Source organism: Oncorhynchus clarkii, unplaced genomic scaffold (genome assembly GCF_045791955.1).
Source record: "Oncorhynchus clarkii lewisi isolate Uvic-CL-2024 unplaced genomic scaffold, UVic_Ocla_1.0 unplaced_contig_6247_pilon_pilon, whole genome shotgun sequence".
NCBI lineage: Eukaryota > Metazoa > Chordata > Actinopteri > Salmoniformes > Salmonidae > Oncorhynchus > Oncorhynchus clarkii.
In genome coordinates, this window is record NW_027258221.1 from 65049 (window position 1) to 77018 (window position 11970).

General features: G+C 40.7%; 2 protein-coding genes across 2 annotated transcripts; both read left to right on the forward strand.

Moving 5' to 3' along the window:
* Nucleotides 1-967: 967 nt before the first annotated feature.
* LOC139396193 (zinc finger protein 135-like) lies at nt 968-11597 on the forward strand. Its single transcript, XM_071143326.1, has 3 exons — nt 968-1242; nt 10689-11005; nt 11088-11597. Exons 1-3 carry the CDS (start codon nt 968-970, stop codon nt 11288-11290), a joined length of 795 nt encoding a protein of 264 aa, XP_070999427.1. The 3' UTR covers nt 11291-11597.
* LOC139396196 (cilia- and flagella-associated protein 251-like) lies at nt 5670-6802 on the forward strand (the record flags this gene model as incomplete). Its single annotated transcript, XM_071143328.1, has 2 exons — nt 5670-6400; nt 6726-6802. Coding segments are annotated over exons 1-2 (576 nt in total), but the record flags the coding sequence as incomplete, so codon positions are not given.
* Nucleotides 11598-11970: the final 373 nt, after the last annotated feature.

Here is an 11970-nt window from a genome sequence, read left to right on the forward strand (position 1 = left end):
TCCCTTGAGACATCTGTGGCATTGTGTTGTGTGACAAAACTGCACATTTTAGAGTGGCATTTTATTGTCACCAGCACAAGGTGCACCTGAGTAATGATCATGCTGTTTAATCAGCTTCTTGATATGCCACACCTGTCAAGTGGATGGATTGTCTTGGCAAAGGAGAAATGTTCACTAACAGGGATGTAGACAAATTTGTGCACAGAATTTGAGAGAAATTAGCTGTTGTGTGTATGGAAGAATTCTGTTATTTCAGGTCATGAAACATGGGACCAACACTTTACATGTTGCGTTTATATTTTTTAGGAACATCTATCCAAAATATGTGACACCATTTTTTTTTACTTTACACAAAATATCATGACATGATTAGTCAAAATGTAAAAAATGTGTGTCTAAATAATAAAAAGCCATTGTTTTCGAACCCTTTCAACAACAGGGAGATGTTACTGATGAGCTTTGTGTCTGTCTCCAAGTTTTGGACTTCCACACAGAATTATTTCTTTACTTATTTTATGTTTAAGGAAGTGTTTAGGTCACATTCTGTATCATACAGCTATGAAAGTTATATATTTAGAACCACCTGCTGATAGGAATCCAGTGACGTCTGTGTCTTCAGTGTCCTAGAACTGTCTAGTTTTTTGTTTTCTGACTTGTAAAACAGAAATAATAATAAGTTATGTAAACATATCAGTAGTTACCAGGAAGCTCTACAACATCATTTGTTTTAAATTATGAAATGTTTGGAAACTGGCCTCGGGTTATTGAGGGATCTGATATAGATTTAACCTCATAATAAGGCAGTTTTATCGTGTGGAGATTTCATTCACGTCTCTCTTTAAATAAACACTGTCTTTGGCAGGAGGAAAACCAAACTTGGAGGAACCAGAGACGTCCAAAACAGCAAGACGACACCTCTGCTCCCAGATTGGAAAGAGTTTTACCAAGTTAGGAAGCCTGAAAAGACATGAGGGGACACACAGAACCGAAGCCACAAAATTGCGCCCAGTGTGGAAAGAGTTTTAGCCACTTAGGAAATCTGAAAGCTCATGAGCGAACACACACACGGGAGAGGCCTTTCCATTGCTCCCAGTGTGGAAAGAATTTTAAGCGGTTAGACACTCTCAAAACCCATGAGCAAATACACACAGGGGAGAAGCCATACCATTGTGCCCAGTGTGGAAATAGTTTTAGCCAGTCAGGAAGCCTGAAAGTTCATGAGCGAATACATACAGGTGAGAAGTCATACCTTTGCGCCCAGTGTGGGCATCACATCACATTGTCCGTTGTCTTATATTGTTGACTGAGAATGTGTTTACTTGTTTATACCATGTGAAATTAAATGGTACAAAGTCTACTACATGTTGTGTTGATTTCATGTTGAATTCACTTTAGTTGACGACTCAAAAGAAATGTAAATAGAAACTAGATGTTGAACTGACGTCTGTGCCCAGTGGGCTGGTTTGAATAAACGGCAGGTGTTGGATCAATATCCACCTTCGTTGGTTATGGGATCGTCAGCCATCTCCTTCAGCGCCATTCTTCACTTTAATAGATCATATCATAAAAGTCTGATAAAACGTAACAAATATGTCATAGAGAATTCATATTTACTTTATAATATGGCTACATATATATATATATGTACTGAACAAAAATATAAACGCAACATGCAACAATTTCAACGATTCACAGTACATATATGGAAATCAGTCAATGTCAAATGTATTAGGCCCTGATCTATGGACTTCACATGACTGGGCACGGTGCAGCCATGGGTGGGCCTAGGAGGGCATAGGCCCACCCACTGACGAGCCAGGCCCAGCCAATCAGAATTTGTTTCGCCACAAAATGGCTTTATGACAGAGAGACATTCTACTTGGTTTCCTCAGCTGTCCAGGTGGCTGGTCTCAGTCTCCTGAAGTGAAGAAGCCGGATGTGAGGGTCCTGGGTGGGTGTGGTTACGCGTGGTCTGCATTTATGAGGTCGGTTGGACGTATTGCCAAATTCTCTAAAATGACGTTGTGTAGAGGAACTTACAGTACCAGTCAAACCTACTCATTTGAGGGTTTATCTTTATTTTTACTATGTTCTACAGTTTTCTACATTGTAGAATAATAGTGAAGGCATAAACTATGAAATAACACATATGGAATCATGTAGTAACCAAAAAAGTGTTTAATCAAAATATTTTTGATTCTTCAAAGTAGCCACCCTTTGCCCTGATGACAGCTTTGCACACTCTTGGCATTCTCTCAACCAGCTTCATGAGGTAGTCACCTGGAATGCATTTCAATTAACAGATGTGCCTTCTTAAAGTTAATTTCTGGAATTTCTTTCCTACTTAATGCGTTTGAGACAATCAGCTGTGTTGTGACATGGTAGAAGATATACAGAAGATAGCCCTATTGGGTAAAAGACCAAGTCCATATTATGGCAAGAACAGCTTATATAAGCAAAGAGTAACAATTGTCTATCATTACTTTAAGACACGAAGGTCAGTCAATCCGGAAAATGTCCGTAACTTTGAAAGTTTCTTCAAGTGCAGTCGCAAAAACCATCAAGCGCTATGATGACACTGGCTCTCATGAGGACCTCCACAGGAAAGGAAGACCCAGAGTTACCTCTGCTGCAGAGGATAAGTTCATTAGAGTTAATTAGAGTTAACTGCCCAAATAAATGCTTCACAGAGTTTAAGTAACAGACAAGAGTTCAAGTAACAGACACATCTCAAGATCATCTGTTCAGAGGAGACTGCGTTTATCAGTTCTTCATGGTTGAATTGCTGCAAAGAAACTACTACTAAAGGACACCAATAATAAGAAGAGACTTGCTTGGGCCAAGAAACACGAACAATGGACATTAGACCAGTGGAAATCTGTCCTTTGGTCTGATGAATCCAAATTTGCGATTTTTGGTTCCAAACGCTGTGTCTTTGTGAGACGTGAGTAAGTGAACAGATGATCTTTGCATGTGTAGTTCCCACCGTGAAGCATGGAGGAGGAGGTGCGATGGTATGCGGGTGCTTTGCTGGTGACGTTGTCAGTGATTTATTTAGAATTCAAGGCACACTTAACCAGGTTGACAACCATAGCATTCTGCAGCGATACTCCATCCCATCTGGTTTGCGCTTAATGGGACCGTCATTTGTTTTTCAACAGGACAATGAGCCAAAACACAGAGTGAAGGGAAAGCAACCAATAAGTGTTCAGCATATGTTGGAACTTCTTCAAGACTGTTGAAAAAAGCATTTCAGTTGAAGCTAGTTCACAGAATGCCAAGAGTGTGCAAAGCTGTCAAGGCAAAGGGTGGCTACTTTGAAGAATCTCAAATATAAAAGATATATACTGAACTGAAATATAAAGATATACTGAACAGAAATATAAATGCAGCCTTCCGAGTGGTGCAGGGTATATAGCACTGCATTGTGCTCGTTGCATTAATACAGATTCTGGTTTGATACCCAGCTCTGTCGCAGCCGGCCACAACCGGGAGAGCCAATTGGCCCAGCGTCGTCCGGGTTGGGGGAGGGTTTGTCCTCTAGCAACTCCTGTGGCGGGCCGGGCGCATGCGTGAGAATTGTGTCAAGAAGTATTGCGATTGTGTTTCGGGGGACGCATAAACTACAGCTAGCTAGCACTGCAGTGCATAACATGTGGTGAGTAGTTGGCTCAAAGAGAGAGAAAGACAATAGTTGAACAGTTTTGAACAAATTAGGAGAAGGGAGAGAGAGAGGACGCATGGCTGTTGACGTTCGCCTCTCCCGAGTCCGTACGGGAGTTGCAGCAGTGAGATGAGATAAGACTAACTTCCAATTGACAAAAATTGGGGAGAAAAAGGAGGTGAAAAATATAAATATAATAATAATAATTTTAAAAATGTCTGCCCCAAATATTTAGCTTTTTTTTATTTTACCCAAAATATTATGACATTAGCGATTGGCCAAAATGTAAAAAATGTGAACATCTAAATCAACATTGTGTCGAACCCTTGAGACAACGGAGAGATGTTAGTAATGAGCTTTGTGTCTGTCTCCAAGTTTTGGACTTCCACACAGAATGGCTTCTTTACTTATTTAATGTTTAAGGAAGTGTGTAGGTCACATTCTGTATCATACAGCTATGAATGTTATATATTTACAACCACCTGCTGATTGGAATCCAGCGGCGTCTGTGTCTTGTCATAGAACTGTCTAGTGTTTAGTGTTCTGACTCGTAAAACAGGATGAATAATTAATGTTCAATATTTAGTCTTCCCCATTCACCCTCTGAATGGAACACACACACAATCCATGTCTTAATTGTATCAAAGTTTTAAGATCCTTATTTAACCTGTTTCCCCCCACCTTCATCTACACGGATTGAAGTGGATTTAACTAGTGACATCAGTAAGGGATCATAGCTTTAGCCTGGATTCACCTGGTCTTTCTAAGTCATGGAAGGAGCAGCTGTTCTTAATGTTTTGTCTACCCAGTGTAAACCACTACAGATAATCAAGTGCTATTTGCATGTGATGCATTTGTTCTGTTGTTTACAGGATGATTTGTATCTTTAGAGCGTGGCTTTAAGGGAATAGTATGGTCACATGTAGATAAAAACGAATGTGAAAAATGAACAGAGAAAATGTGTATTAACACACTACCTATTCATAGAAGTATTTATTCATCTACATATTTATATTCAAATCAAATCAAATCAAATGTTATTTGTCACATACACATGGTTAGCAGATGTTAATGCGAGTGTAGCGAAATGCTTGTGCTTCTAGTTCCGACAATGCAGTAATAACCAACAAGTAATCTAACTAACAATTCCAAAACTACTGTCTTATACACACAAGTGTAAGGGGATAAAGAATATGTACACAAAGATATATGAATGAGTGATGGTACAGAGCGGCATAGGCAAGATACAGTAGATGTTATCGAGTACAGTATATACATATGAGATGAGTATGTAAACAAAGTGGCATAGTTAAAGTGGCTAGTGATACATGTGTTACAAAGATGCAGTAGATGATATAGAGTACAGTATATACATATACATATGAGATGAATAATGTAGGGTATGTAAACATTATATTAGGTAGCATTGTTTAAAGTGGCTAGTGATATATTTTACATCATTTCCCATCAATTCCCATTATTAAAGTGGCTGGAGTTGAGTCAGTGTGTTGGCAGCAGCCACTCAATGTTAGTGGTGGCTGTTTAACAGTCTGATGGCCTTGAGATAGAAGCTGTTTTTCAGTCTCTCGGTCCCAGCTTTGATGCACCTGTACTGACCTCGCCTTCTGGATGATAGCGGGGTGAACAGGCAGTGGCTCGGGTGTTTGTTGTCCTTGATGATCTTTATGGCCTTCCTGTAACATCGGGTGGTGTAGGTGTCCTGGAGGGCAGGTAGTCCTGGAGGGCAGGTAGTCCTGGAGGGCAGGTAGTCCTGGAGGGCAGGTGTTAAGCTTCTACGTCTGTGTACCGGAAAGTAGTAGTTGTAAGACGTCAGAGAAAATATATCAGCTTATTGTTAAATAATTATGACGTTCTTTCCAATACAAAATGTGTAGTAACTATTGTTTCCAAACTGCGTTACTCACTCGTCAGCAGATGGCGATGAGCGTCTTTCAGCTGACTCGTCTTCCGTGACGTATAATGGACGGGACGCTTCTTCAGGAACAACAAGGCGCCAACTCTTTCAACCACCTCGGTAGCTTGCTAGCCAACATAAAACTGAAAGATTGGCGCTTTAGACCATGTTAATGTACATTAGCTAATCTCAGTGTTGTAAACGCAGTTCAGTTAACTTTAACCTAATTTGCATGGTCAATTTGCAAACGTGTTAAAGATTGATACTGAGCCTAGCACTAGGCTAGTCGCTAATGCTAACTAGCTAGCTAACATCCCTGACCATGAGCTCACTAAACTACTCATCCCTTGCTAAAGAAGAGGAGGTCTGCTGTTTGGAGAAAGAAGCTCTGGTGCTGAACATGGAAGAAGAAGAGGAGGATACAGTGAAAAGAGAGAAAGAACCTTTTAGAGAGGAAGAGGGTGCTGTCTCAATAAAGGTGAAGGAGGAAGACATTTTGGGAGTGAAAGAGGAGGAGACAGAAGAAGCTTTCAGGATGATAAAGGAGGAAGAGGATGCTATCACATTGAAAGAAGAAGAGGATGATATTACAGTGAAAGAGGAAGATGGGAAAGAGGTTGTCAGCGTGGAAGAGGAGGTAGAATCTTTCAGAATCAAAGAGGAGGAAGATGCCATAACATTGAAAGAAGAGAATGTAGTGAAAGAAGAGGAAGAACCTTTTGGAGTAAAAGAGGAAGAGGGAGCTGTCTCAATAAAAGAGGAGGAGGAAGACGTTTTAGGAGTGAAAAAGGAGGAGGAGTCAGAATATCCGATTACCATCAGTGAGTACTGTCTTAAAAACAGGGGCACAAACGATGCCGTTGTTGAACTAATGTGTGGTTTTAAAGTGGCATTCTACTGAAGTTCTACACTTGAATATGTTGTTCAGTACTGTAGGAATTGTTAAAGGGTCAATATGCCATTGGTACATATTTTGAGGTCTTTTCAATTAGATTTATTGAATTCTCCAAAAGCACCCATTTTGTCAAACAAAAGCTTTTACATTAGCATTTTAGGCCCTGTTTAGAGATATTAATGCCTCTTGTAAGACCCTTTGTGATTGTAATAGTAGATCATATGTTTACCATCTGTTTGATGTTCACACAGGAGAGAGACATGACTATGGTGGATCCTCTGGGGAGCCTCAACAACATCCTGATGCTGACGAGGAAGAGAAGAGTCTCTCCAGATCAGAACACCAGATGGTACAGCTTGGTCTGGTCTAGCATACAGCTTGCTCTCTCTGGGTCTGGGCTGGGTTCCTGTAAAGCACTTTATGACAACAGTGGCATCAGCATCCATAATGATATGTGTTACCAGGACAACGCTAGCCCTTCCTCCCTCCCGGAGTCCCTGTGTCGAGCCTCTCCCGGTAGCACCTTACTGCTGGGTATGAAGAGGTTGTTTGTGCTGCTGGTGGACTGCAGGAAAACAACGGGGCTGAGTGGAACTGTGAGAGGAGGAGAAGAGAAGAAAGGATCAGATTTAACTCATCAAAGTAAGTGCTGTAGTTTAGTTTGAACAAATACAATAGATCTTCCCACTGGTATCTGTTACCAGGACAACCAGCAGAGTTCTGTTAGTTGACATGAAGATAGACTGGTATCTGTTACCAGGACAACCAGCAGAGTTCTGTTAGTTGACAGGAAGATAGACTGGTGGATATGGATGTTATGAATATCATAATACTGAAAAGGGATTCTGCCAATGAACAGAGAGAAACCAATAGACCATATAAAACCTTGATGAAAGTTAGATTTAGAGAGAAAGTTTCAAGATGATCTGATGTAAGGTGCATGTTTTACAAAAACCTTTCCTCAAAACATTATGGATTTTACATTGCCTGTCCCAGTCAACCCCCCTATCTTTACAAGACTGTAGAACAGGAAAACAAAACTCCAGAAACTTCCATTTGGCCTGTTTTAATTAATTAACTAATACTGGAGGAAAGTTGGGATCAGGCTGCCCACTCAAGAGAAAGCTTCAAACTGTAACCAGTGCCTGCAACCTTGTTCAGGTTATCAATCAACCTACCAGGGTAGTTACAAACAGTACAGAAATTAAATCATCAACATGGTTTGATCATATCTTTACTAATGCTGCAGAAATGGGTTTTAAAGCAGTATCCAGATCCATCAGATGTAGTGATCACAATATAGTAGCCATGTCTAGGAAAACCACCGTTCCAAAGGCTGGGACTAGTATTGTGTATAAGAGGTCATACATTTTTTTGTAGTGATTCCTATGTTGTTGATGTAAATAATATTTGTTTGTCCGTAGTGTGTAATGACGAGCAACCAGACGCTGCCCTTGACACATTTATGAAAATTACTTATCCCAGTTACTAATGAGCCATTAAGAAAACGACTGTAAAAACTGTTAAATGGATTGATGAGGAATAGAAAAAGGGTATGATGAAGAGCAGTGGTTCACTTTTTATATTATAGTTCCGTACCCCTTCAAACATTCAACCTCCAGCTACGTACCCAAGTCTATCTATATGATACAGTTATTAAACATAAGAATGAGTGAGTTTTTGTTTACAACTCGGCTCGTGGGAAGTGACAAAGAGCTCTTATAGGACCAGGGCACAAATAATAATTATATAATTTTGTTCTTTATTTAACTTTCATATAAAACCTTATTTGTTCATCAAAAATTGTGAATAACTCACCATGGGTTAATGAGAAGGGTGTGCTTTAAAAGATGCACATAACTCTGTGACCCAAGTGGCGTCGGGAGCAACTGTTTGCACGCTCGTTACCACTCCACTATGTCTCCCTGTCATGGCGTTTGCACCATCAGTACAGATACCAAAATGTATTTCAGGTAACCTGGCCTACTATGGTCTACTATGCTAATTCTGTAGCGGTATTGTTAGAGATTTTGTTGTGGCGCCAGGCAGGTATTAACCTGCTGGAGGGAAAGAGTAGATTAGCGCTACCAGGCACACATCATCAGAAGATACTGAATAGAGTGGAGCCTGTTGGCCAGATAGCCAGTGGAGCCTGTTGGCCAGATAGCCAGTGGAGGCTAGAGTGGAGCCTGTTGGCCAGATAGCCAGTGGAGCCTAGAGTGGAGCCTGTTGGCCAGATAGCCAGTGGAGCCTGTTGGCCAGATAGCCAGTGGAGCCTGTTGGCCAGATAGCCAGTGGAGGCTAGAGTGGAGCCTGTTGGCCAGATAGCCAGTGGAGCCTAGAGTGGAGCCTGTTGGCCAGATAGCCAGTGGAGCCTGTTGGCCAGATAGCCAGTGGAGGCTAGAGTGGAGCCTGTTGGCCAGATAGTGTGGTGGTTAATTTCTTTACTATCAAATGAGGAGATACGAACTTATCACACCAAGTCAGAGTTATACTTAAACTACATCTTTAATAATAAGAGCTTTGCAATACCAATGACTTGTCAACGATTCACCATTTTCTAATGATCCGTTGAGAGTGGCAAAACAAAAGTACAAAGGTCTTTTATAACCAAGATACACCCCTTTCAGCCTACATGACGAACAACAGATACATAGAATGGCCACAAGGTTAAGATTTGTATGAAAGATATTTATAATACATAGTAAACAGCATCTGCTGTGTCAACAGTTTTCATTGTATAGACCAGTGTCTGGAACCGTCTCTTCCTGGTATAGAACAGAACCATTACCTCATGTTCTCTGGAATTCTCTTTAGGTTTTATCACCCAAAGACATCGTAAATCTCCTCTGTCAGTGTTATCTCATAGAGGCCCATCCTCAGTAGAACACACACTCAATAGTTAACAGAATACTCTATTCTGTCGAATAAAACAACCATTATAATGCAATACAAGCGTTATAACATGATCTTGCAATTTCCATGACAGTAGCCAGTGGAGAGAGAACATACAGTGGGGGAAAAAAGTATTTAGTCATCCACCAATTGTGCAAGTTCTCCCACTTAAAAATATGAGAGAGGCCTGTAATTTTCATCAAATCAAATTTATTTATATAGCCCTTCGTACATCAGCTGATATCTCAAAGTGCTGTACAGAAACCCAGCCTAAAACCCCAAACAGCAAGCAATGCAGGTGTAGAAGCACGGTGGCTAGGAAAAACTCCCTAGAAAGGCCAAAACCTAGGAAGAAACCTAGAGAGGAACCAGGCTATGTGGGGTGGCCAGTCCTCTTCTGGCTGTGCCGGGTGGAGATTATAACAGAACATGGCCAAGATGTTCAAATGTTCATAAATGACCAGCATGGTCGAATAATAATAAGGCAGAACAGTTGAAACTGGAACAGCAGCACGGTCAGGTGGACTGGGGACAGCAAGGAGTCATCATGTCAGGTAGTCCTGGGGCATGGTCCTAGGGCTCAGGTCCTCCGAGAGAGAGAAAAAAAGAGAGAATTAGAGAGAGCATATGTGGGGTGGCCAGTCCTCTTCTGGCTGTGCCAGGTGGAGATTATAACAGAACATGGCCAAGATGTTCATCATAGGTACACTTCAACTATGACGGACAAAATGAGAAGAAAAAAATCCAGAAAATCACATTGTAGGATTTTTAATGAATTTATTTGCAAATTATGGTGGGAAATAAGTATTTACAAAAATAAAAAGTGTTGGTCCCATGTTTCAAAAGCTTATTTCTCTCATATTCTGTGCACAAATGTGTTTACATCCCTGTTAATGAACATTTCTCCTTTGCCAAGATAATCAAAATAAAATAAGTAATGTTATTACCAGGAAACTCTACAACATTTGTTTTAAATTATAAAATGTTTGAAAACTGGCCTTGGGCTATTGAGGGATCTGATTTGGATTAAACCTCATAGCAAGGCAGTTTTACGATGTGGAGATGTAATTCTGTTCTCTCTTTAAATAAACACTGTCTTTGGCAGGAGGAAAACCAATCTTGGAGGAACCAAAGACGTCCGAACCAGCAAGACGACACCTCTGCTCCCAGATTGGAAAGAGTTTTACCAGGTTAGGAAGCCTGAAAAGACATGAGAGGGGACACGTAGAACCGAAGACACAAAATTGCGCCCGGTGTGGAAAGAGTTTTAGCCACTTAGGAAATCTGAAAGCTCATGAGCGAACGCACACACAGAACAGGCCTTTCCATTGCTCCCAGTGTGGAAAGCGGTTTAAGCGGTTAGACACCCTCAAAACTCACAAGAAAATACACACAGGGGTGAAGCCGTACCATTGCACCCAGTGTGGAAAGTGTTTTATCCGGTCAGGAAGCCTGAAGGAACACATGAGACTGCACACAGGGGTGAAGCCTTACTACTGCTCACAATGTGGAAAGAGTTTTAACCATTTAGCTAGCCTGAAAAGACATGAGAGGATACACACAGGAGTGGAGCCACACATTTGCTCTCAATGTGGGAAGAGTTTTAAGCGCTTAGACACCCTCAATGCTCATGAGCGAATACACTAGGGAGACACCATAACATTGCGCCCAGTGTGGAAACAGTTTTGGCCCTTTATAAAGCCTGAGAAGTCATGAGTGAATACACACAGGGGAGAAGCCTTACCACTGCTCCCAGTGTTCAAAGTGTTTTACCCATTTAAGAAGCCTGAAGGAACACAGGAGACTGCACACAGGGGAGAAGCCTTACAAATGTTCAGACTGTGGGAAGACATATTACTCATCACAGACACTTAAAAGTCATGTGAGAATCCACACAGGAGAGAATACTTACTTATCCTAGTGTGTGAACTCATATTTCACATATCATTGTCCATTGTCTTATATTGTTGACTGAGAATGTGTTTACATGTTTATACCACATGAAAGTGAATGGTACAAAGTATACTCAAACATATATATTTGTATGTTTTTATTAGAAAACATGAATTGAATATGGAGTATGTCAGTTTGAATACAGAGTAGATCAGTGCTTCTACACCTGCATTGCTTGCTGTTTGGGGTTTTAGGCTGGGTTTCTGTACAGCACTTTGAGATATCAGCTGATGTACGAAGGGCTATATAAATACATTTGATTTGATATGATCAGATTCCATGTGTTTAAATGGTCCTTTTTTAAACTCTGACTGTGTGTTTATCTGGCTGTGTCATTCCTCCAGCACTACAGATAATCAAGTGATATTTGGATGTGATGCATTAGTTCCATTGTTGACATTTGCATTGTAGCCCACTGATGATTTAATGAAATGAAAATATTCAGACTGCAATAGAAAATGTTAATTGTATGTGTGTCCACATAACTGATTATGTGACTAACCTTGTGAAACTGTCCTATTATAATCTCCTGTTCTTGGGAGTTTCATCCTGTGTTGCAAACCAATTTGCACCTGCGTCCTTGTATGAATAAAGTCCCGCCCAGGAACAGGAAACTATAAAGATATGTGCTCATCACCCAATGCTTTT

Excerpts from the sequence above, each read along its gene's own strand:
- LOC139396193 (XM_071143326.1), top strand. The coding sequence starts at position 968 with ATGAGGGGACACACAGAACCGAAGCCACAAAATTGCGCCCAGTGTGGA. Across the intron at positions 1,243-10,688 it reads CGAATACATACAGGTGAGAA|GCCTTTCCATTGCTCCCAGT; the intron begins GTCATACCTTTG and ends CACACAGAACAG. Across the intron at positions 11,006-11,087 it reads CACCCTCAATGCTCATGAGC|GAATACACACAGGGGAGAAG; the intron begins GAATACACTAGG and ends GAAGTCATGAGT.